Source organism: Oncorhynchus tshawytscha, linkage group LG03 (assembly GCF_018296145.1).
Source record: "Oncorhynchus tshawytscha isolate Ot180627B linkage group LG03, Otsh_v2.0, whole genome shotgun sequence".
Taxonomy (NCBI): Eukaryota; Metazoa; Chordata; class Actinopteri; order Salmoniformes; family Salmonidae; genus Oncorhynchus; species Oncorhynchus tshawytscha.
This window is the reverse complement of record NC_056431.1, coordinates 60976594-61003581: the sequence shown is the minus strand read 5'-3', so window position 1 is coordinate 61003581 and position 26988 is coordinate 60976594. Positions and strand designations below refer to the sequence as shown.

Genomic DNA, 26988 nt, shown 5'->3' with positions numbered 1-26988 from the left:
GGAAATAAAGTTGCCAAGATTATGTAATTACTCCTGTCTATACAGAAATAAATAAAATACTACAGAAATCATGACTTAGCCACAGAGGAAACAAGGATCATTAACTAAAATAGCTGTGAATTTTTTCAAATCACAAGCTCATAGTCAAGATCATGTGTCTTGAGTCTGTGTCCATATGGCAGTGGCTGGTGATCTTTCATTAGTTTACTTTTAACATTATTTTTTCAATGTTTAAATTCATATTTTTATGATTAACAAAGTGACAATGATTTTGAGAAGTGACTATTCCACGAAAATGTGCATGTGAAAATCAATTTGTGATCTTCCCAAACTTGAAACTCTTGCGCCATCTATGAAGTCTTTATAAATTAATTGCCTAAACATTTCCATGGTCACATTTTGCCTGTACATTGGTTCCTCCTTTAAAAGTCGTGAGCTTACACCGCGGGACTTAAGAGGTACCCAGCGCCACGGCTCTAGATCACCACAAGGGGGAGTTAGAGCACTCATTATGCATTTGGGTCCCAAGGTTTTTATATGACCAGCTACGTGAGCCACCAGTCCCTGGTGGCTTTCTTCAGCAAAGATGGCTGACAAAACATTACGGACGGTGGAAGCAAATGTAAGTAATTATAACATCTTAACGAGTCAATAAAATAATAATTACAATTGAGAGGTATGTGTTAAGAAATGTAGAGAAACAATTTTGTGTCAAAGTTGATTTACGAAAATCGCTATCAAGCAAGTTTTTTTTCAGTCATTTCCAATACCAGCTGTATCAAACTCCATTCTTTGAAGGATGCTGTGTCTGCATGCATGTATTGCAGTTATACACTTCAACAGTGTGAACCACTCCTGCTCCTGGGACATCAATGATTCCACATTGTAACTATGCAATAGACTAGAAACACAATTTAAGTAAAGGCTGATGTGTAATTCATATATACAGAAAAAAAAACATTACACTACACTTGTGCATATCTAACTCCCTTCATCTACATTCATCTGAAAAGGTTCTCCCAGCCATGTGGATGATTGAAAACAGGGCAGCAAAGTTTTTGTCACCAGAGCGGTTTAGAGCATATTACTATTTGCCTGTGAATAACCAGACCTTCATACACTACTTGCTATGCTGAATTATTGACACACAACCAGAAGCGAGCCACTCCGGCAGAGAATGACGTGTGGAAGAGGGCAAGAACAAGATCAGAGTAACAATCCAGGCTATTTGCTCTGAGACCAGCATAGTAATGTAATGAAACAAGCAGGTAGCAGGTTTCGAACCCTCAACATTCTAGCGACTAAAAACACTATCAATTGTATCTTTAACATGTGGAAATGGGGATAAGTATTATTATTAGTTTTTCACAAGCGTAGCAGGATGGAATATTAGCTGAACAATAGACTATTCAACCTTTACTAAAGAATTGTCTAATAGCCGAGCTAGCCGAGCCTACTTAGAAATGATTTGTATCTAACAACACACGGTGTTCAGATTTTTATTATTATTATATATATATATATATATATATATATATATATATATATACACACACACACACACACACACACACACACACAGTTGAAGTCGGACATTTACATACACTTAGGTTGGAGTCATTAAAACTAGTTTTTCAACCACTCCACAAATTATTTCACTTGTAATTCACTTTATCACAATTCCAGTGGGTCACAAGTTTACATACACTAAGTTGACTGTGCCTTTAAACAGCTTGGTAAATTCCAGAAAATTATGTCAAAGCTTTAGAAGCTTCTGATAGGCTAATTGACCTCATTTGAGTCAATTGGAGGTGTACCTGTGGATGTATTTCAAGGCCTACCTTCAAACTCATTGCCTCTTTGCTTGACATGGGAAAATCAAAAGAAATCAGCCTAGACCGCAGGAAAAAATGTAGCCCTCCACAAGTCTGGTTCATCCTTGGGAGCAATTTTCAAACGCCTGAAGGTACCATGTTCATCTGTACAAACAATAGTACGCTATTATAAACACCATGGGACCACACAGCCGTCATACCGCTCAGGGAGGAGACTGGTTCTGCCTCCTAGAGATTAACGTACTTTGGTGCGAAAAGTGCAAATCAATCCCAGAACAACCAAAAAGGAGCTTGAGAAGATGCTGGAGGAAACCGGTACAAAAGTATCAATATCCACAGTAAAACGAGTCCTATATTGACATAACCTGAAAGGCCGCTCAGTAAAGAAGAAGCCACTGCTCCAAAACCCAGACTACGGTTTGCAACTGCACATGGGGACAAAGATCATACTTTTTTGGAGAAATGTCCTCTGGTCTGATGAAACAAAAATAGAACTGTTTGGTCATAATGACCAATGTTAGGTTTGGAGGAAAAAGGGGGATGCTTGCAACCCGAAGAACACCATCCCAACCGTGAGGCACGGGGGTGGCAGCATCATGTTGTGGGGGTGCTTTGCTGCAGGAGGGACTGGTGCACTTAGATGGCATCATGAGGCAGGAAAATTATGTGGATATATTGAAGCAACATCTCAAGACCTCAGTCAGGAAGTTAAATCTTGGTTGCAAATGGGTCTTCCAAATGGACAATGACCCCAAGCATACTTTCAAAGTTGTGGCAAAATGGCTTAAGGACAACAAAGTCAAGGTATTGGAGTGGCCATCACAAAGCCCTGACCTCAATCCTATAGAAAATTTGAGGGCAGAACTGAAAGAGCGTGTGCGAGCAAGGAGGCCTACAAACCTGGCTCCGTTACCACAGCTCTGTCAGGAGGAATGGGCCAACATTCACCCAACTTATTTTTGGGAAGCTTGTGGAAGAATAGCCGAAACGTTTGACCCAAGTTAAACAATTTAAAGGCAATGCTACTAAACACTGATTGAGTGTATGTAAACTTCTGACCCACTGGGAATGGGATGAAAGAAATAACCGCTGAAATAAATCAAATAATCTCTACTATTATTCTGACATTTCACATTCTTAGAATAAAGTGGTGATCCTAACTGACCTAAGACAGGGCATCTTTACTATGATTAAATGTCAGGAATTGTGAAAAACTGAGTTTAATTGTATTTGGCTAAGGTGTATGTAAACTTCCGATTACAACTGTATATTGGTCATGGCTCCCGAGTGGCGCAGCGGTCTAAGGCACTGCATCTCGGTGCAAGAGGCTACTACTTTACTACAGTACCTGGTTCGAATACAGGTTGTATCACATCCAACCGTGATTGGGAGTGCCATAGGGCAGCACACAATTGACACAGCATCATCCGGGTTTGGCCGAGGTAGGCCGTCATTGTAAATAAGAACTTGTTTTTACCTGACTTGCCTAGTTAAAGGTTCATTTAAATATTTATTTTTATTAGGCTTACTTACTATTGCAAAGGGTCAAAAATGTAGCATCCTACATAAGACAATCATTTAAAGAAAAAAAGTCTATACGTTCTAACTAAAACAATGCAACTAATAATGAAAAGCGCACATTGTTATATCCCGAACCCTAAAAGTAATTGGAAAGGTAGACAATAAAGGATGTAAACAAGATGCTGTGTTTTTATTTACAGTAGTGATGGACAACTGGAAGCATTTTGAAAAAAGGTTTTCAAACACTTGTTTTTCACATGTACAGTAGCAGGTGTAGCCCATCATGCAAATCTTTCCTGTTAGCAGAACAATAGACTTGTTCTAGCTAGTTGTGAAAATTCCTCAACTTGCAATGTATTTGATGCTTAAGTACTCAAGTGTTACATTTCTAACTCAAAACAGCAGTACAGTATTTCTTCAACATCTTTATGCTTTCGTTAATAAAATAACAAGAAAAAAAGACATTCAAATGGGGATGTTTATTTAAGCTACATTTTAGTCGTACGTCCACCCAGCTCCACGACCACAGGTAAAACCTTGCTGAGATTATCAATGTATTTGTTGCATTGTTGTATCGTCGATTTCTCTAGCCAAAACATCTTGATTGGCTTGACCAGTTCGTCTTTGCTTGGCAGAGTTATTGATGAATGTTTTCAGTTGATGCCAAACAAGTTTGATCGGGTTTAAGTCAGGAGACCTACATGTAGAGATGGAAAAAAATATATATTTTTAGATATACTGTAGGCCTACCGAAGGTGTTGTAGGTATTTTTATTTTTTTATTTTACGACAGAGGTCTACTTACTCTGCTGGCGTCTTGACCCAGTTTCTGCCCTCATTTGCAATGCAAACCCAGGCGGCAGTGTGTTTTGGGTCCTTGTCTGCATTTGGAGAAGAAAAAAACACACAGCCTCACAGGGTAGGCAGGGTAGCCTAGTGGTTAGTGTTGGACTAGTAACCGGAAGGTTGCAAGTTCAAATCCCCGAGCTGACAAGGTACAAATCTGTCGTTCTGCCCCTGAACAGGCAGTTAACCCACTGTTCCATTGAAAATAAGAATTTGTTCTTAAATGACTTGACTAGTTAAATAAAGGTAAAATAAAAAACAGCCATCATTAAGTACAATAATAGCAATATCAACTCAGCAACAAAAAAAACACCCCTTTTTCAGGACCCATCTTTCAAAGATAATTCGTAAAAATCCAAATAACTTCACAGATCTTCATTGTAAAGGGTTTTAACACTGTTCCGCATGCTTGTTCAATGAACCATAAACAATTAATGGTCATGTGGAACGGACGTTAAGACACTAACAGCTTATAGACGGTAGGCAATTAAGGTCACAGTTCTGAAAACCTACGACACTAGAGGCTTTTGTACTGACTCTGGAAAAACACCAAAAGAAAGATGCCCAGGGTCCCTGCTCATCTGCGTGAACGTGCCTTAGGCATGCTGCAAGGAGGCATGAGGACTGCAGATGTGGCCAAGGCAATGAATTGCCAGGTCCATACTGTGAGATGCCTAAGACAGCCCTACAGGGAGTCCGGACGGACAGCTGATTGTCCTCGCAGTGGCAGACCACTTGTAACAATACCTGCACAATACCTACCGGTACATCCGAACATCATCCTGCAGGGCAGGTACAGGATGGCAACAACTGCCCGAGTTACACCAGGAACGCACAATCACTCCATCAGTGCTCACACTGTCCGCAATAGGCTGAGAGAGGCTGGACTGAGCGCGTGTAGGCCTGTTGTAAGGCAGGTCCTCACCAGACATCACCTGCACAATGTCGCCTATGGGCACAAACCCACTGTCGTTTAACCAGACAGGACTGGCAAAAAGTGCTCTTCACTGACGAGTTGCGGTTATGTCTCACCAGGGGTAATGGTCGGATTCGAGTTTATCGTTGAAGGAATGTGCTTTACACCGAGGTCTGTACTCTGGGGCGGGATTGATTTGGAGGTGGAGTGTCTGTCATGGTCTGGGGCGATGTGTCACAGCGTCATCGGACTGAGCTTGTTGTCATTACAGGCAATCTCAACGCTGTGCGTTACAGGGACGTCATCCTCCTCCCGTGTGTGTGTATACGTGTGTGTGTATATGTGTATACGTGTGTGTATATGTGTATACATGTATACACATATTTATGTATATACATGTATATACATGTATATGTGTGTATATATACACATATACAAATGTTTTCTGTAAGGCCCATTCCTCCATGGAGATCTCCTCTAGAGCAGTGATGTTTTGGGGCTGTTACTGGGCAACACAGACTTTCAACTCCCTCTAAAGATTTTCTATGTGGTTGAGATCTGGAGACTGGCTAGACCTTGAAGGACCTCCAGGACCTTGAAATGCTTCTTATGAAGCCACTCCTTTGTTGCCAGGGCGGTGTGTTTGGGATCATTGTCATGCTGAAAGACCCAGCCACGTTTCATCTTCAATGCCCTTGATGATGGAAGGAGGTTTTCACTCAAAATCTCACAATACATGGCCCCATTCATTATTTCCTTTACACGGATCAGTCGTCCTGGTCCCTTTGCAGAAAAACAGCCCCAAAGCATGATGTTTCCACCCCCATGCTTCACAGTAGGTATGGTGTTCTTTGGATGCAACTTAGCATTCATGCACAAAGTAAATGTCCTAACTGACTTGCCAAAACTATAGTTTAACTTCTCTAGGGTAGGGGGCAGCATTCAGAATTTTAGATGCGTGCCCAAATTAAACTGCCTGCTACTCAGGCCCAGAAGATAGGATATGCCTATAATTGGTAGATTTGGATAGGAAACACTCTAAAGTTTCCAAAACTGTTAAAATAGTGTCCGTGAGTATAGCAGAACTGATTTGGCAGGCGCAAACCTGAAAAATCTATTCAGGAAGTCGTTTTTCTTTTGGTTTTGTCGTTTTCTATTCAATGCCATTACAGTATCCATTGACTTAGGACTCAAATTGCAGTTCCTATGCCTTCTACTCGATGTCAACAGTCTTTAGAAATTGTTTCAGGCTTGTATTCTGAAAAATGAGGGAGTAAGAGCAGTCTGAATGAGTGGACCCTGCAGTGTCAGAGCTTTTTCATGCGCACGACCGAGAGTGCCTTTTCATGTTTCCTTTTATATTGATGACGTTATTGTCCGGTTGAAATATTATCGATTATTTCGGCTAAAAACAACCTGAGGCTTGAATATAAACATAATTTGACATGTTTCTATGAATTTTAGGGATACAATTTGGATTTTTTTGTCTGCCTGTTGTGACTGCGTTTGAGCCTGTGGATTACTGAAGAAAACGCACAAACAAAACTGAGCTTTTTGGATATAAAGAGACTTTATCGAACAAAACAAACATTTATTGAGTAAATTAATGTCTTCTGAGTGCAACCATAGGAAGATCATCAAAGGTAAGTGATACACTTTATCTCTTTCTGTCTTGTGTAACTCTTCTACTTGGCTGGTTACTGTTTGTAATGATTTGTCTGCTGGGTGATGTTCTCAAATAATCGTAAGATATGGTTTTGCCGTAAAGCCTTTTTGAAATCTGACACAGTGGTTGGATTCACAAGAAGTTAATCTTTAAACCTATGTAAAATACTTGTTTTTTCAAAAATTTTATAGTGAGTATTTGAATTTGGAGATCTGCAATTTCACTGGCTCTTGTTGAGGTGGGAAGCTAGCGTCCCACTTGTACCAGAGAGGTTAACAAGACATTTGTGGAGTAGTTGAAAAATGAGTTTTCATGACTCCAACCTAAGTGTATGTAAACTTCTGACTTCAGCTGTATATAGATGTATGTACTGCGTAAACAAAATATTAGGAATCTTTCCATGACAGACTGATCACGTGAAAGCTATGCTCCCTTATTGATGCCACTTGTTAAATCCAATTCAATCCGTGTAGATGACTAGGAGGAGACAGGTTAAAGAAGCATTTTTATGCCTCGGGACAATTAATACATAGATTGTGCCATTCAGAGGGTAAATGGGCAAGACAAAAGATTGAAGTGCCTTTTGAATGGGGTATGGTAGCAGGTGCCAGTAGCAGAGCCATGACACTCAGAGTACTGTGTTCTCCCCATGATGCCTGACTCTGTTTAACTTCAGTTGTTAGCCAGCAGGGAGGGACTTGAAACAAATACCAAAATATACTTTTTGGTGGAATTTTCCTTTATTAGTCCATTGTTGACATAGTCCCAAATGTTTTGCTTGTCAGCATTCAAGTTTTCAAATGATGTATCTTTCAAAATACAGAAATCGTCCCTGTATGAGGTGATGCTGCATTTTCCATCATACGTGGAGGATTTTTATTTGTTTTGAAAGTGACATGTCTTAACTTGAATGTTGACAAGAAAAACATTTTGGGTCTATGTCAACAATGGACTAATGAAACAAATGGATCATTTTGGGGTTGAATTTTCTTTTAAGTCCCTCCTGGCTAACAACTGAAGCTTAAGGAAGCCACAGAAAAGGGAATCTGGTTGATATCCCTTTCAATGGGCAATAGGGATGCATAGAAAGACAGGGGTTTCAAAATAAGAGTCACTTCCTGATTGGATTTTTCTCAGGATTCTGCCTGCAATATCAGTTCTGTTATACTCAGACAATATTTTTCCAGTTTTGGAAACTTTAGTGTTTTCTATCCTAAGCTGTCAATTATATGCATATTCTAACATCTGGTCCTGGGAAATAGGCGGTTTACTTTGGGAACGTTATTTCTCAAATTAAAAATAGTGCCCCCTAGTTTCAAGAGGTTAACAGAGTCGGGCCTCATGGAGAACACTAATCTTTGAGTGTCTTGGCTCTGCTACCACATTGTTTAATACTGCAGAATCATGGCTCGGGGTAGTCTGTGGAAGATTGAGAGAGAGAGACTGTGTGTGTGGGTGCATGCATGGGGCGAGGGGGGTGTGCGTGTGTGTATATGCGCGTGTGTGTATATGCGTGGGTGTGTGTGCCTACCCATCTGTGTCCTCTTGCTGAGTGAGATTTGGCACATTCTCCTGCTCACTGTAATGTGTCCCTTTTTAAGGCCAGCTGGAAAGTCTGACTCAATTTTTACTACGACACGGGGGTCTTTAAGTAGTACATCAGGGAGAAAGTAATCAACCCAAATCATCTAGTCTCTGCCATCATACTGTAAAACGGGGAAATAATCTCCATAGCTGTTTTGTTGCTGTAACTTAAAACCCCTACTGAAGAATAGTGTTGACTCTGGTTGGAGTTTTGAAGAGAACATCATCCAATGAATAATTATTTTTTTGTCCCTCTGACTACCTCCATCTTTTCTTCTTTCTCTCTCGCTCTCCCTTGCTTTGTCCCTTTCCCCAAACACTTATCTTTCTCCATCCCTCCCTCTCTTCTTGTTCTTCTCTCTCTCTGCCCCTCCCCCTGTAGACCATACATCAGTTGGAGGTCTGGGGGACAGTTTCTATGAGTACCTGCTGAAGGCCTGGCTCATGTCAGACAAGACCGACACAGAGGCACGCAAGACCTACGACGACGCTATCGAGGTACGGACCACACCTTTATCTGGTCTCCATGGAGACTGGCTTCCCTTACCTGGTCTCCATAGAGATGGCTTTGATTGGCAAACACACAGCTGTGTTTCAACTCCATCTAGTCTACCCTGAAATAGCAACTACCTTGCTCTATATCCTTCAGGCCAGATAGTTAGGATTGTTCCTCAACTCCTCAAAGTCCTTTAACTTCATTGGGAGAGGGGGCAGCATTGGGAAGTTTGGATGAAAAGCGTGCCCAGAGTAAACTGCCTGTTACTCAGGCCCAGAAGATAGGATGTGCATACAATTGGTAGATTTGGATAGAAAACACTGTTTCCAAAACTGTTAAAATAATGTCTGTGAGTATAACAGAACTCATATGGCAGGTGAAAACCTGAGAAAAATCCAACCAGGAAGTGGGAATTCTAAAGTTTTAAGTGATTGCCTTTCCAGTGTCTGTGGGGTTGCACTTTCTAAGGCTTCCAGTAGATGTCAACAGTCTTTAGACGTTGTTTCAGGCTTCTATTGTGAAAGGGGAGAGAATAAGACCACTCAGAGTAAGTGGCTCTGCTGAAAGCTATGAGTTGTTTATCGCGTGTGGCCGTGAGCGCGCCGTTCGTTCTCTTCCCTTTCTAATGAAAACGGGATTGTCCGATTGAAATATTATTGAATATTTATGATAAAAAGATCCTAAGGATTGATTATAAACATCGTTTGACATGTTTCTGCGAACTTTAATGGAACTTTTTTGACTTTTTGTCTGGATGTTGTGAGCGCGCTTTGTGCCTTTGGATTACTGAACTAAACGCGCGAACAAAACGGAGGTATTTGGACAAAGGGGGACTTTATTGAACAAAACAAACATTTATTGTGTAACATGGAGTCCTGGGAGTGCCACCAGATTAAGATCATCAAAGGTAAGTGATTAATTTAATTGCTATTTCTGACTTTTGTGAGTCCTCTCCTTGGCTTGAAAATGTCTGTGGTTTTTTGTGCCTAGGTGCTGTCCTAACATAATCGCATGGTGTGCTTTCGCGGTAAAGCCTTTTTGAAATCAGACACTGTGTTTGGATTAAAAATAAGTATCTTTAAAATGGTGTATAGTACTTGTATGTTTGAGGAATTTTAATTATGAGATTTCTGTTTGAATTTGGCGCCCTGCAATTTCCCTGGCTGTTGTCGAGGTAGGACGCTAGCGTCCCACTATTCCCAGGGAAGTTAACTGCAGGGTCAACTGAGTTCCATGTTTGCCTTTTATTCAGTGTGTGATTTAGTTAACAGTAAGCAGATGCCTGGACTTTATGGCCAGTTATTGATGTTGATTGATCAGGTACAGTTGCTGTCAGGGAGAGGAGAACAGCAGATTCTGCTGCTGCTCTCAAGGACTGGAGCTGAGGACACTTAGTCCCTGGCACAGTGGCGGGAACAGGAACAAAAAAGTGCCTGTCCTTTATCTCTCTCTGCTTCATACACACACCTACCCCTTCTACCATCACCACCCACACACCCTCCTCCCTAAACACGCACCTTGCTCTCCTACCACCACCCACACCCTTTCAACACCCCCATCCAGGCCATCGAGCGTCACCTGATCCGTAAGTCCAACGGCGGCCTGACGTTCATCGGAGAGTGGAAGAACGGCCACCTGGAGAGGAAGATGGGTCACCTGACGTGCTTTGCCGGTGGGATGTTCGCTCTGGGGGCCGACGGCTCGCCTGACGACAAGGCTGGACACTACCTACAGCTGGGGGCTGAGATCGCGCACACCTGCCACGAGTCCTACGACCGCACCGGTGAGACACATCTAAACATAGTTTAGGTATAAATGGTAACTTGGGGTGGTCTTGGTACTATGGATTTGGGTTGTTCCCTGATGTTGAGTCAGATTTAGTGTGAGTTTAGGATAATGTGTTGTTTTTTTAAGTGAGGTTACCATTGGAACTGGCTGAACTTCCTGGAAGCAAGGTTTGACTGATGATATTTTGTACTTTCATCCAGCGTAGGGTTGCACATTTTGGGGAATATTCAGAGGTGGAAACTTTCTGTGGGAACATATGGGAATTAACAAAAATATATGCAAATTAATATTAATACCACTTAAATGTAATGTTTTTTTGCATTGGGTATATTTACCATATCAAATGGAGACAAACATAAACCTTTTACCTTATCATAAGTAGACATAAATCTTTCCAATAGAAATAAATAAATAAATTAGTTTCGAATTGAACTTTAATTAAATGAGTTGACTCTTCACATGGGATGATTTTACTGAACAACAAAAGAAAGGGAATATTGTATGATTCCCAATGATCCATCGCGTCTCCAAGAAACGTTTTCAACATGCATCTGTAAAATGATAGTCTAGAAACTAAAGCTTTGGTTGTCTTACTCTCAGGCTTCCATGTCTTCTCCCTGGACCTCCTCAATGTCCACCTCTTGAACATCAGTCTCATCTTCAGTCACTTTCCAACCTTGTTGAGGATGGCTCGTTGTCAGGCTCAAAAGGCCCCAAATTTGCCCGAATGGCCACCAATGTTTCAACCCTTGTTCTGGTCAGCCTGTTATGCTTTGGTGTGTGTGTTCCCAAACAAGGACCAGTTGCGCTCTGAGGCGGCTGATGTACGTGGGATTTGGAGGATGATGTAGGCAACAGGGGAAAGATTCTCAGATCCACAAAGTCCCTTCCACCAGGTGGCTGATGAGATATGTTGGCACGACTGTCATATTTTATCTCCATCCCAAAGTCCTTGCTTGGAAGTGTACTTCGCCAGACTGCCAAGAACCTCCTCCAGGCCAAGGTGGCGAGACACGGTAGTGATGATACCAAAGGCCTTGTTGATCTCTGCACCAGACAGGATGCTCTTGCCAGGATACTTGGGGTCCAACGTAACCTGCGGCATGTATGGGCTTCAGGCAGAAGTCTTCACACTTTTTGTTGCATTTCAGAACTGCTTGGAGCAACAGTGAAGTCTGAATAGCAGACAGGATGGCATTGTCTCCCTCAATCTGTACAATGGCTACTGCTATAGGTTTCAGGCTGCTTACCCTCTCTCCCAAAGTACTTCATCCAGGAGGATCCTCTTGATTGGGCTGTCCATATCGGCAGACTGTGATATGGCCATTTCTTGGAGAGACTCCTTTCCCTCCAGGAGATGTCAAACATGGTGACAACACCACCCCAATGGGTGTTGCTGGGAAGCTTCAATGTGGTGCTCTTATTCTTCTCACTTTGCTTGGTGAGGTAGATTGCTGCTATAGCTTGATGACCCTTCACATACAGTGGGGCAAAAAAAGTATTTAGTCAGCCACCAATTGTGCAAGTTCTCCCACTTAAAAAGATGAGAGAGGCCTGTAATTTTCATCATAGGTACACTTCAACTATGACAGACAAAACGAGAATTTAAAAAATCCAGAAAATCACATTGTAGGATTTTTAATGAATTTATTTGTAAATTATAGTGGAAAATAAGTATTTGGTCACCTACAAACAAGCAAGATTTCTGGCTCTCACAGACCTGTAACTTCTTCTTTAAGAGGCTCCTCTGTCCTCCACTCGTTACTTGTATTAATGGCACCTGTTTGAACTTGTTATCAGTATAAAAGACACATGTCCACACCTTCAAACAGTCACACTCCAAACTCCACTATGGCCAAGACCAAAGAGCTGTCAAAGGACACCAGAAACAAAATTGTAGACCTGCGTCAGGCTGGGAAGACTGAATCTGCAATAGGTAAGCAGCTTGGTTTGAAGAAATCAACTGTGGGAGCAATTATTAGGAAATGGAAGACATACAAGGCCACTGATAATCTCCCTCGATCTGGGGCTCCACGCAAGATATCACCCCGTGGGGTCAAAATGATCACAAGAGCGGTGAGCAAAATTCCCAGAACCACACGGGGGGACCTAGTGAATGACCTGCAGAGAGCTGGGACCAAAGTAACCAAGCCTACCATCAGTAACACTACGCCGCCAGGGACTCAAATCCTGCGGTGCCAGACGTGTCCCCCTGCTTAAGCCAGTACATGTTCAGGCCCGTCTGAAGTTTGCTAGAGAGCATTTGGATGATCCAGAAAAAGATTGGGAGAATGTCATATGGTCAGATGAAACCAAAATATAACTTTTTGGTAAAAACTCAACTTGTCGTGAACACCATACCTACTGTGAAGCATGGGGGTGGAAACATCATGCTTTGGGGCTGTTTTTCTGCAAAGGGACCAGGACGACTGATCCGTGTAAAGGAAAGAATGAATGGGGCCATGTATCGTGAGATTTTGAGTGAAAACCTCCTTCCATCATCAAGGGCATTGAAGATGAAATGTGGCTGGGTCTTTCAGCATGACAATGATCCCAAACACACCGCCCGGGCAACGAAGGAGTGGCTTCGTAAGAAGCATTTCAAGGTCCTGGAGTGGCCTAGCCAGTCTCCAGATCTCAACCCCATAGAAAATCTTTGGCGGGAGTTGAAAGTCCGTGTTGCACAGCAACAGCCCCAAAACATCACTGCTCTATAGGAGATCTGCATGGAGGAATGGGCCAAAATACCAGCAACAGTGTGTGAAAACCTTGTGAAGACTTACAGAAAACGTTTGACCTCTGTCATTGCCAAGAAACGATATTTAACAAAGTATTGAGAAACTTTTGTTACAGACCAAATACTTATTTTCCACCATAATTTGCAAATAAATTCATTAAAAATCCTACAATGTGATTTTATGGATTTTTTTTTTCTCATTTTGTCTGTCATAGATGAAGTGTACCTAGGATGAAAATTACAGGCCTCATCTTTTTAAGTGGGAGAACTTGCACAATTGGTGGCTGAATAAATACTTTTTTGCCCCACTGTACCTAACCATTTCCTTGGCTCTCTTGTAGAGTGTATCCATTGTTCAGTGCCATGATGTCCTTGAGGAGCAGATTCCATGCATGAGCAGCACAGCCAATGGGTGTTTTGTGAGGGTAGGACTCCACCACTTTATACCAAGCAGCCTTAATGTTTGCAGCATTGTCTGTCACCAGTGCAAATACCTTCTGTGGTCCAAGGTCATTGACTGCCTTCAGCTCATCTGCAATATAAGACCGGTGTGTCTGTTGTCCCTTATGTCTGTGCTCTTGTAGAATACTGGTTGAGGGGTGGAGATGATGGAGTTAATTATTCTTTGCCCAACAACATTCGACCACCCATCAGAGATGATTGCAATACAGTCTGTTTTCTCTATTATTTGCTTGACCTTCACTTGAACTCTGTTGAACTTTGCATCCAGCAAATTAGTAGATAAAGCATGTCTGGTTGGAGGGTTGTATGCTGAGCGAAGAACATTCAGAATCTCTTCCAATACACACTGCCTGTGAGCAGCAGAGGTGAACCAGTTGCATACACATTAATCAGCATTTCTCTGACTACGTTCTTCCATAGAGTTAAAAAAAAAACTTCAGATTCCAGGAGGACCATGAGCGGTTGCTATCGATAAGGTGTCTGGTTCAACATTTTCACCTCGAATAGAAGTAGAGGGACTTTTGTCAGAGGTTGCTTGTTGTGATAGCTGAGGGAACTTTATGCACTTGGCCAGATGATTCTGCATCTTTGTTGCATTCTTCACATATGATTTGGTACAGTATTTGCAAATGTACACAGCTTTTCCTTCTACATTAGGTGCAGTGAAATGTCTCCACACCAGGTAGTGCTCATGGGTTTTTCCTGTGAAGATTAGGGAAAAAATGAGTGAATAAATAAATACAATTCCATGTACAGATAAATAGTTAAGCAGTTAGATTAAACAGCTCCTTTGTACGCTACATGTTTTAAAATGAAACATGTATGGAAACAGGTGAATTAACACTCCTCAATTAGCAGGATCAAGCAAGCTGAAAACCACATGGTAGCAAAAACTATCAGAAATGGTTAACAAGTTAGAAATTATTTAAACACATTACTGTAGGCCTGTATTTACTAGTTAACACAAAATCATGTATGTCATATAAAATATATTCACCCCACCCAGTATTGTTATCAAAACTTACCAGGAAGCATGTAGTCCTTGGCTCAGACAGTGTAGTAGTGTGGGATCAATAGCATCTCATTAGAGTGCAAGATCTTCAGAATCAGCTGTACATGTGATGAAAGGGTTGCAATTCCATTCAATTGGGGATAGTTTAACCAAAATATGAATTGAAATAGAATTGCCTTATGTATATCCCACAAAAAAGGTTAACTGTTTGTTATAAGCTAACTTTTTTTAATGAATTTAAGCAAAATTCCCTAAATTTACCGGAAAGTTTCCGACCCTTTGCAACCTGAATCCAGTGGTCTCTGGTTCCCATCCACAGTGACAAGGCGTGCAGAACAAATCTGTCATAAGTCTCCTGGCTACTACTTGATCACTGTAATCTGCTCCTATTACTCTAAATGTTTAATTGGCAGGAAGTATGTTGTGTTCTTATGCTAAACCAGGAAAATCAATGGTTATTGAATATCTCTCCCTCCCTCTCTCTGTAGTGTTGAAGCTGGGTCCAGAGGCCTTTAAGTTTGACAGTGGTCTGGAGGCAGTGGCAGTACGTCAGAATGAGAAGTACTACATCCTGAGGCCAGAGGTCATCGAGACCTACTGGTACATGTGGAGGTTCACCCACGACCCCAAGTACAGACAGTGGGGCTGGGAAGCAGCACAGGTGAGCCACTGGAAAATCACTCCAAACTATTACTACTATGATATTTCCCTTATGCTTTTACTTTTCCATCATGCCCAATCCCCTATCACCTCCTGACCCCTAGCAGTACCTTTTCTGCACCAGTGTACATCTGAAAGAATTGGATAAGTGCATGGACCCTTTGTAACTTAAAAAAGAGAGCAGATCAGAGTATCAACACACAACAGACTACTAATGCTACTTGAGAACTCCATTTTCTCATTTTTTTCTCCAGTTATTGTCCTCTTTCTTTTATTTTCAAAGGTCAAAGTGAAACACTCTTCTACCTCTGCTTTCTCTTCATCCTCGTCAACCACTCAATCACTCTGCTCTCATTTTTCACTCAATCACTCCTCTCCTTCTCGCCACCATTCACCTGTCTTATCTCCCTCTGTTGCTCTATTCTCCTCTCCCTCTCCCCCCTCCTCACTTATCTCCTCTCCTGTTTCCCCTCTCTCGATCTGTTCCTGTGTGTTTGTGTTGGTGCTCTTAAGAGCTGATGTGGGTCTGAATGCAGCCTCCCTCAGCCTGAGTGACTGAGTGGAGATGAGGGAGTTCTCTTCTTTGTTCTAACCTCGACTGCTCCTGTGCACCATGCACATCTCTCTCCTCTCTTACGCTCTCTCCTTTCCTCTTACGCTCTCTCCTTTCCTCTTACGCTCTCTCCTCCTTTCCTCTTACGCTCTCTCCTCCTTTCCTCTCTTACGCTCTCTCCTCCTTTCCTCTCTTACGCTCTCTCCTTTCCTCTTACGCTCTCTCCTTTCCTCTTACGCTCTCTCCTTTCCTCTTACGCTCTCTCCTCCTTTCCTCTTACGCTCTCTCCTCCTTTCCTCTCTTACGCTCTCTCCTCCTTTCCTCTCTTACGCTCTCCCTCCTTTGCTCTCTTACGCTCTCTCCTCCTTTGCTCTCTTACGCTCTCTCTCCTTTGCTCTCTTACGCTCTCTCCTCCTTTGCTCTCTTACGCTCTCTCCTCCTTTGCTCTCTTACGCTCTCTCCTCCTTTGCTCTCTTACCTCCTCCTTTTGCTCTCTTACGCTCTCTCCTCCTTTGCTCTCTTACGCTCTCTCCTCCTTTGCTCTCTTACGCTCTCTCCTCCTTTGCTCTCTTACGCTCTCTCCTCCTTTGCTCTCTTACGCTCTCTCCTCCTTTGCTCTCTTGCGCTCTCTCCTCCTTTGCTCTCTTGCGCTCTCTCCTCCTTTGCTCTCTTGCGCTCTCTCCTTTCCTTTCTCTTGCGCTCTCTCCTTTCCTCTCTCTTGCGCTCTCTCCTTTCCTCTCTCTTGCGCTCTCTCCTTTCCTCTCTCTTGCGCTCTCTCCTTTCCTCTCTCTTGCGCTCTCTCCTTTCCTCTCTCTTGCGCTCTCTCCTTTCCTCTCTCTTGCGCTCTCTCCTTTCCTCTCTCTTGCGCTCTCTCCTTTCCTTTCTCTTGCGCTCTCTCCTTTCCTCTCTCTTGCGCTCTCTCCTTTCCTCTCTCTTGCGCTCTCTCCTTTCCTCTCTCTTGCGCTCTCTCCTTTCCTCTCTTACTCTCTCTCCTTTCCTCTCTCATGCGCTCTCTCCTTTCCTCTCTTGCGCTCTCTCCTTTCCTCTCTCTTGCGCTCTCTCCTTTCCTCTCTCTTGCGCTCTCTCCTTTCCTCTCTCTTGCGCTCTCTCCTTTCCTCTCTCTTGCGCTCTCTCCTTTCCTCTCTCTTGCGCTCTCTCTCCTTTCCTCTCTCTTGTGCTCTCTCTCCTTTCCTCTCTCTTGTGCTCTCTCTCCTTTCCTCTCTCTTTGCGCTCTCTCCTTTCCTCTCTCTTGCGCTCTCTCCTTTCCTCTCTTACTCTCTCTCCTTTCCTCTCGCTTATGCTCTCTCTCCTTTCCTCTCTTATGTGCTCTTTTCCTCTTGCGTTCTCTCCTTTCCTCTCCTCCTCTCGCTTACTCTCCGTTCCTCTCTTATGCTCGCTCCTTTCCTCTCTTATGCTCACTCCTTTCCTCCTCTTACGCTCTCTCCTTTCCTCCTCTCTATTACACGCTCTCCTTTCCTCTCCCCCTCTTTCTCTCTCCTGTCCTCTCCCCCCTCTTACTCTTTCCTCTTCTCTCCTCCCCTCTTACGCTCTCTCCTCTTCTCTCCTCCCCTCTTACGCTCTCTCCTTTCCTCTCCTCCCCTCTTACGCTCTCTCCTTTCCTCTCCTCCCCTCTTACGCTCTCTCCTTTCCTCTCCTCCCCTCTTACGCTCTCTCCTCTCCTCTTATGCTCTCTCCTTTACTCTCCTCTTACGCGCTCTCCTTTACTCTCCTCTTACGCTCTCTCCTTTCCTCTCCTCCCCTCTTACACGCTCTCTCCTTTTCTCTCCTCTTCTGCTCTTACGCTCTCTTTTCCTCTTATGCTCTCTCCTCTCTCTTACTCTCTCTCCTTTTCTCTTCTCTTCCGCTCCCTCCTCTCTTACGCTCTCCTCTCTCTTACGCTCTCCTCTTTTCTCTTACGCTCCTCTCTCTTACGCTCTTCTCTTTTCCTCTCACGCTCTTCTCTCTTACACTCTCTCCTTTCCTCTCCTCCACTCTCTTATGCTCTTTCCTTTCCTCTTACGTGCTATCCTTTCCTCTCCTCTTACGCGCTCTCCTTTCCTCCTCTTACGCGCTCTCCTTTCCTCCTCTTACGCGCTCTCCTTTCCTCCTCTTACGCGCTCTCCTTTCCTCCTCTTACGCTCTCTCCTTTCCTCCTCTTACGCTCTCTCCTTTCCTCTCCTCTTACGCTCTCTCCTCTCCTCTTATGCTCTCCTTTCCTCTCCTTACGCTCTCTCTCCTTTCTTCTCCTCCTCCTACTCTCTTTTCCTCTCTCTCCCCCTCTTTCTCTCTACTTTCCTCTCCCCCATCTTACGCTCTACTTTCCTCTCCCCCCCCTCTTACGCTCTACTTTCCTCTCCCCCTCTTACGCTCTCCTTTCCTCTCCTTACGCTCTCTCTCCTTTCTTCTCCTCCTACTCTCTTTTCCTCTCTTCCCCTCTTTCTCTCTACTTTACTCTCCTCCCCTCTTACGCTCTCTTCTTTCCTCTTTTCCTCTATCTTACATGCTCTTTCCTCTCCCCTCTGTTACCCCTCCCTGCTTCCCTCTCTCTCTACCTCTTTCTGCCCCGTCTCGTTTTTTCTCCCCTTGTGAAAATCACCTGACAGTTCTATACAGTTTGATCTCCCTACCTGTCTCTAGTGCTCCTACACCATCACATCAGCTCCTGTTTGATGTCACACACACTACTATTTTACCTGAGGCTCTGTGTAGTAGGCAGCTTACCTTCCTAAGTCCTAAGCTTGACCATTAGTGAGAACATCTAAGATCATTGTCTAGGGGCAACTTCATCCTACTTCGTCTAAGCGTGTGCGAGTCATGTGTGTTGAGGTTTGTTGGCCCAGCTGTTGTAGTGCATGGCCCTGTGAAATGAGGCCAGTAGAGAGCAGCTGTACACACACACACACACACCCTTCTCCTCCAGGTAGAAGAGAAACAGACTCACACACTTTATTAACCCAGATGGTATTAGGACTGGATTCTAGTTCAGGTGTGCGTGTGGCTGGGTAGTTGTGATGTGCATAGGTAGTTGTGATGTGCCCAGGCCTGAAGTACAGAGGCAGTTTAGGTGTGTGTGCGTGTGTGTGTGTTCAGAAGGACAAACGCGCACACACACATCGGATGCGGTGGTCCATGAAACATTGAAAATAGTTAATCTCCTTCAGAGAGATTCTGCTGACTGCTACTGACTAATAGAGGGGCATTAAGAGAGAACAAGACAAGTACCGATACAGAGGCAGAGACAGTCATCTTACTGTGTCAGTTAACAGATCCACCATATTTACCCTCCCTTGAATTACACCTGAAGCGGTGCAGAGGGACAAAGAGATTTTTAAAAAGACAACTGATTAACTCTGTCTGGACACTTCAGAAAATAAATACTCTGTGCATTGTAAAGTCACAGCTCTAGCACGTTGACTGAGGTCACAGACGGAGGCATTCCCTTAAAATCTCAATTAAAACAAAGCGATTTGAAATCAAATGTTATTCATCACATACCCAGTTTAGACTAGAGTGGTGATGGATAGAATGTCTCCTCCAACCCTTAAACACAGTGTTTTAATGGGATAAGAGTCTACCCATCCCCTGACTAAATTGTAAGTGACTGCGATGTAAGTGACTGCGATGTAGGTGACTGCGATGTAGGTGACTGCGATGTAGGTGACTGCGATGTAGGTGACTGCGATGTAAGTGACTGCGATGTAAGTGACTGCGATGTAAGTGACTGCGATGTAAGTGACTGCGATGTAAGTGACTGCGATGTAAGTGACTGCGATGTAAGTGACTGCGATGTAAGTGACTGCGATGTAAATGTGTGGTAATTAAGTGCTGCTCTCGGTCTCCCCCTCCAGGCCATTGATAAGTACTGCAGGGTCAGCGGTGGTTTCTCTGGGGTCAAGGACGTCTACTCGTCCAACCCAACCTACGACGATGTCCAGCAGAGCTTCTTCCTGGCCGAGACGCTCAAGTAAGTCTTCCTCCATTTGCTGCTCCTCTGTGTTCTGTTCATTTACATCCAGTTAGTATGAGATGGGGATGACCTGGCAGCCCCCAGAATGCACTGGAACTGTGTGCTCTGCTCCCCCCTGCTGGTCGCTCTGCTTGTTTTTGTTCACAAATACTACTACAGCACTGATGAACAGAATATAGCAGCTGAATATTGTCTGCTCTTCTCTTTTCCTCCTTCTCTCTTCTCCAGGTATCTGTACCTGTTGTTCTCCAGTGATGACCTGATGCCTTTGGAGAGCTGGGTGTTCAACACGGAGGCCCACCCCCTGCCGGTACTGCACCTGGCCAACCTCACCCTCCCAGGGAGCCAGGCCCAGCGGTAGAGACCAGCAGCCCTGCCTGCCTCCATCTCTCCCTCTCACTGCTACAGACTGCAGAAGGAGAGCACTCAGACCACTGCAGAGTGGAGGTCACTGAAACAATAGCCTTTCTCGCTCGCTCTCCTTTCATTCTCTGGCTCGTACTCTTTCTATAGCTCTCTCTGCTTATCGTCAGGATGGAGGGTGCGTTCGACTTTTGTGATTGGCTGGGAAGTCCTCCTATTCGTCGTTACTTTTTTGTTGAAACACAGAGCCAAAATCAGGAAGCTTGATTTGTTTTGGCTAAACTGTCTCTTAATGGACGCACACAGGAGCAAGACAGTGTCAGAACAAACAGACAGATGGACCTTCCTCTGAAGAGATGTGTATGTTTCAGACAGACCGACAGACTGACAGTCAAACCGAAGACTATGGGATCTATGGGGTTTGTTTTCTTTTGTCATTTTGTGTCCTGGATGCTGATTGGCGGGGACACGACAGGCTGCGACTGTCCTAGTCCTTCTGCCATTTCCTGTTCACTGTCTTACTCTGAACTTTGACCTGGAACTGTATCAGTGTCACTTTGTGGATGGGAGCAACGGCTTCATGCCTACCCTTCTGGAACCTTTGAAAAGTGGACCGGGGATAAGGAACTATTTTCAATACCATTCTCTATGCTACATTCTGCAGTTTCTGTATACTTTCTGCTCTTTTGTCTCTTTCTGTCACACACACTGTCTCTCTCCCTCTGTATCGCCCTCTCCTTCCATCTCTTATGATTAGCAGGTGACGTAGCTTAGCCTGGCCTCATGTTGTTGCTGCTATTCAACCGATGCTGCATCTCTACCTCGTCTTACCACACCATTCCAACTCCCTCCATCTTCTTTTTCTTGTCATTCTTCAATTCTCCAATCACACCTTTCTAGCCTGGTAAACTTCCGTTCCTGTCTTTTCCATAAATCACTACCACTCCACAGGCAGATTGGGACAAGGCTTGTTTTGGTAGTGTTTTCTGTCTGCTGGTTAAATGGCCCCTATAGATAAATTGTTATGCACTTTGTTGTTTGTATTACTAAAAGGGAAAAGAGTTACACCACTGTCGGAGCTGAAGACACACAGCCCTCCATTTATAATCCCTGTGTCTTTGACATGGACCCAGAGTGTTGCACTGCCACTGATGGGTTGGGCCTGGAGTTGTTAGGATTCTACCCAAACTGTTTCTTCTTCTTATCCTAATCACCATTCGCAAATTAGGACTTGGCCTCAGTCACCTGTGCAATGAGTGTATGTTGAATGTTATGCCATTCATTCTCTATGGACTTGTGTGTTCTAAATGGATCTATTGTGTTTTGTGTGAATGTGGTTTCTGCAACAGCAGATGGAACGCAAGGAAGTCTGCTGTGTTCAGTGATGAATCTGTGATTGGTGTGTGGATGTGGAGGGGAATGGTTTAGCGGGCTGAAGGTAACACTAGGAAATAGAAGGGTACCTTGAAAGAAAAACATTTTTGTTGGACCTATACATTTATTTAAAGCCTTATCAAGTGTTACTATGTGATGCCTTTCACCAATACTGTGCTTTTTCATTATCATTTTTTACAAAAAGTTATTCATACACTAGTTCCTTTTCTATAAGCCACCCTGCTGTCCCTCTAGCAGAGCCACCCTGCTGTCCCTCTAGCAGAGCCACCCTGCTGTCCCTCTAGCAGAGACACCCTGCTGTCCCTCTAGCAGAGACACGATGATGATTGGCTGATTCCAGAACCACTCACCTTGCCAATCAATAAAGCCATACAATGTGTGTCTCTGTTTAGCTAATTGGTTGGTTTCTGTCACTCATTTCTCATGTGTTAACTGAGTACCACCTGTCCCACCATCTCACCATTCCTTTTTCCTCTGCCTCTTTTTACTCCGTCACACCCTTTCTACTCCTTCATATCCCTAGAATTTTCTATTCGTCTCTTTCTCCCCAGCTATCCCTCCCCCTGTCCCCAGCTCAGTGTCTCCGTCTCGTGGTGGAGGCAGTAGCAGCAGCCTACTGGTGTAGAACGTTATGAAGTATATGTATCACTGTTCGCCCCCCTGCCCCCACCTTACTCTCTGACATTACTGCTTTCTGTCTGGGGAGGAAGCCCAGGCCTTTGGCGCTGTCAGTCGCCGTGAGGATGTTGATTTTGAAGGGAAAAAGGTGTTCTGTATTTGTATTTTTACTGAACAAATAAAGACATGTAAATATGTTTAAATGAGACACAAATTCAATAAAGATGTTATGAAAAGTGAACAGAATAACTAAAACGGTGTATTGGTGATGTTTGTTACCTGTTGTTCATTCTGTTCCTGTAACTAATGAGGTTTACATGCAGGTGTTATAGCTTGTGGTGTTCAGCACCTCTTTTACTGTACGTCTTTATAGAAGGTGAAGTCGTCTTCTCTTTCAGCTCCTGTCCTGAGGGGGCAGCCTTGGTTAACAAAACATCAATTCAACAGCTAAGGCTTAACAATAACGTTTCATTGATTTCACAGATTCATCCTATTTCAGATGTTCAACACCAAAACCTTGATCTGATGCTCGGCAGAGATCACTGGTTGGTGTTATAATTCCAGTCCCAAAAGATGAGCACACTTGTGTTCTGTCTCGTGATGCTGCCAGGGAATTAGAGTTCCACAGTTCAATTCTTTATAAGAGAACTCCTGCACACATCATCTCTACACGTTTAGTGTATTGTCTGATGACGTTGAGTTCTGGGACCTTTTTGCCCCAGTCTTTTTGCCCTGCTCTCCACGTTATCTTAGTAGGAAGACCTACAGTTACAGGGAACAGGTATTTCACAGCCCTGGCATGCAGCCTCTGCCTACAAAACCACGGCATGTCACACTGCCCCCTCTCTTCCTCCCGCTTTCTGACGGATGTCTGCTTGGCGCCACTACACTCAACCACCCCTGTTGTTCAAAGCCTAGATTAAGTAATCATGACATGACCGATGTCATGACAACTGGTGTCGATGGAAGACAAGTGATTATACTATTTAATTGAGTCATACAATGTCAGTGCAGAGAGTCCCAATGTAGATGTTCGTTTCTATTCAGATTAGTGATTTTAGCAGTTCAATAATGTTTCCTGAACAATGATTTTGTTCAGCCTCTGTCCAGATCGGGATGGCGGACTCTCCTGCTCTCATCCACCCCACATCAGTCTTATCAGTTTTAGTGACAGGCCAGGATGGATAAACAGAGAGCAGAGCCTGACCACCTAACATCTATCTGACCTGAGGAGAACCCTTATGTCAGACGGTTTCCAGATTAGGACCTTCAGACACACAGGCTGCATCTCAATGGTCTAAAATGGCTTCCACTCTTCATCTGCACTGATCTGAAAGGACAGGTGGAGGCACTATGGCATTTTAAACTGTTGCTTCACCTCCGCCTGTCCAGTATAAGAAACAAAGCCACTTTAAAGTTATTGAGATGCACCCACTACAGACATACCGGTAACATCACTGCATTTACAAATGGCCAGAAAGGACTGGCAATAATACAGCATAGCAAAACACATTAGTAAATCAACTATTCACCTAGTCTTTGTTCCTGGAAAGCATTTCCATTATGTTCGAAGGATCTGTTGGACTGATGTGCTCCTGAAGAAGGAGTCGTCGGATGTGGGTCATAAAAAAGCATGTGAAAATATTTGGACATTGATTTCTATCGCTGGTTATTTGCCCACATCAGTCCAACAGATTCTCCACAAAATGTCATAGGTTTATTTGAAATATTTGTGTTGTCCATGTCCTGCTCCTCTAGGCTGCTTCATCTGCACACACCCTGGAGTGGAGCAGGGGGTAGTGTGTGTCGAGGAACAGGACAGGTCTGTCGAGAATGGGACTCTGCCGAGGTTACAGTGATCTGAATGGGTAAATAGACTTGTCCCAAGCAAACAACCCTATTTCACTCTTCACATCATACATACAGTAGTTGACCCCGTGCTCTTATTTTCACACAAGTGAGATTTTGCAACTGCAGGTTTTTTTTGTTTCAGGTGTAGATTTTTTGTTTGCCTCGTACTAACCATCCTGATCTCGCAAGCTTACATTCTCTTTCGCTACACAAGTACTAGGCTATAGATTTTTATGATTTTTTTTATTTCGATTTTTCTTTTACATGTACAGTGCATTCGTAAAGTATTCAGACCCCTTCCCTTTTTCCACATTTTGTTACTTTACAGCCTTATTCTAAAATTGATTTTAAAAAATTCCCTCATCAATCTACACACAATACCCCAAAATAAGAAAGTGAAAACAGGTTTATAGAAATGTTTGGTAATATAGATTTTTTTTAAACAAAAATAGAAATACCTTTTATATACATAAGTAGTCAGACCCTTTGCTATGAGAGATGAAACTGAGCTCAGGTGCGTCCTGTTTCCATTGATCATCTTTGAGATGTTTCTACAACTTGATTGGTGTCTACCTATGGTAAATTCAATTGATTATGTGATTTGGAAAGGTGCACACCTGTCTGTATAATGTCATGGTAATTTCCTGTATTACTAAATGAGAGTTTACAAACCACACAAGTCAGAGTTATATTTAAACTTTGTCTTTAATTATATGAGCTTCACCATAGCCCTTTGACTCTCAGATCAATTCAGTGTTTATAAATGAATTCTGAGTGCTTACAAAATAATTATAGTATCTTTTATAGCCAAGATACACCCCTCTCAACTCACATGACGAACCACAGATCTCAGGAACTTCACAAAGGGCCTTTTACTTGAGAGAGGAGTATCCCATAGCCAGATAGCATTAGCCATAAATTATCATTCAGTTTGACCTCTAAGATGAGGTTCTAATCTCATTCTTGGTACCTCATAGTACCAAAACATTACCTCATCCAATGGCATATATCAATTGTCAACTTTCTATACTTCCATCTCAAATACACCCCACCCCTGGACAAGCTCACTGAGGGGAGTGACTTGTACACAGACATTGTGGAGCCAAGAGATAATTACTTCCCCCTTAATCATCCCTTCACATGGTTTAACAGATACATTCACATATGAAGATAACGTTCCATTCTGACCTCTTCCTTTCTGATATTCTGCATATTACCAGACATGTAAAAGACAAGCCTGACCTCTCCCCTCTCTGGGCCCCAAGTTACTTTTTCCTAGAGAAGAAAGGAAAAATGCAACTGCAGACAGTATAGTCCAAAAAGAGACATTCTAATGACAAGTATCTCACATAAGCATATGAAAGTAAATAAAACATCTTATCTATGTTACATAACTAATTCTGATTCAGCTACGACAATACGTTCCCACAGTTGTCAGTGCATGTCAGAGCAAAAACCAAGCCATGAGGTCGAAGGAATTGTATGGTCACCTAAAACCCTCACAAACATTCACAGCTACACAATCGAGAGCATCCTTTGTGCTGCATCACCACCTGGTATTACAACTGCACCGCCCAAAAGGTGGTGCGGTCTGCACAATGCATCACTGGGGGCAAACTACCTGCCCTTCAGGACACCTACAGCACCCGATGTCACAGGAAAGCCAAAAAGATCATCAAAGAAAACAACCAGTCGAGCCAGTGCCAGTTCACCCCGCTACCATCCAGAAGGCGAGGTCAGCACAGGTTCATCAAAGCTGGGACCGAGAGACAGAAGCTATTTTTAAATCTCAAGGCCATCCAACTGTTAAATAGCCATCACTAACACAGAGGGGCTGCTGCCTACATACAGACTTGAAATCATTGGCCACTTTATTAAATGGATCACTAGTCACTTTAATAAGGCCACTTTAATGATGTTTACATATCCTGCATTACTCAACTCATATGTATATACTGTATTTTATACCATCTATTACATCTTGCCTATGCCGCTCGGTCATTGCTCATCCATATATTTATATGTATATATTCTTATTCCATTCCTCAGATTTGTGTGTATTAGGTAGTTGTGGAATTGTTAGATTACATGTTGTTGGAACTAGAAGCACAAGCATTTTGCTACACATATATTAACATCTGCTACCCATGTGTATGTGACCAATAAAAGTTGATTTGATTTAGAGCTCCAAGACAGGATTGTGTCGAGGCACAGATCTGGGGAAGGGTACCAAAAAATTCCTGCAGCATTGAAGGTCCCCAAGAACACAGTGGCCTCCATCATTCTTAAATGGAAGAAGTTTGGAATCACCAAGACTCTTCCTAGAGCTGGCCGCCCAACCAAACTGAGCAATCGGGGGAGAAGGGCCTTGGTCAGGGAGGTGACCAAGAACCCGATGGTCACTCTCAGAGCTCTAGAGTTCCTCTGTGGAGATTGGAGAACCTTCCAGGACATTTTTTTATATATTTTTTTATTTAACCAGGTAGGCAAGTTGAGAACAAGTTCTCATTTACAATTGCGACCTGGCCAAGATAAAGCAAAGCAGTTCGACAGATACAACGACACAGAGTTACACATGGAGTAAAACAAACATACAGTCAATAATACAGTATAAACAAGTCTATATACAATGTGAGCAAATTAGGTGAGAAGGAGGTAAAGGAAAAAAAGGCCATGGTGGCAAAGTAAATACAATATAGCAAGTAAAACACTGGAATGG

The 26988-nt window shown here is 43.2% G+C and overlaps 1 protein-coding gene across 6 annotated transcripts in view; it reads left to right on the top strand.

The window, feature by feature from the left end:
- The window catches only part of LOC112240759 (mannosyl-oligosaccharide 1,2-alpha-mannosidase IB), a 109745-nt gene extending 87072 nt beyond the window's left edge, over positions 1 to 22673 (top strand). For all 6 annotated transcript variants that reach the window (XM_024409030.2, XM_024409025.2, XM_024409017.2 and 3 more), the window contains 5 exons: positions 8750 to 8865; positions 10427 to 10646; positions 15351 to 15523; positions 19924 to 20039; positions 20271 to 22673. In XM_024409030.2, coding sequence (XP_024264798.1) covers positions 8750 to 8865; positions 10427 to 10646; positions 15351 to 15523; positions 19924 to 20039; positions 20271 to 20403 — 758 coding nt within the window. In that variant the 3' untranslated portion in view covers positions 20404 to 22673. The remainder of the gene's footprint in view (positions 1 to 8749; positions 8866 to 10426; positions 10647 to 15350; positions 15524 to 19923; positions 20040 to 20270) is intronic.
- The last annotated feature ends 4315 nt before the right edge of the window (positions 22674 to 26988 follow it).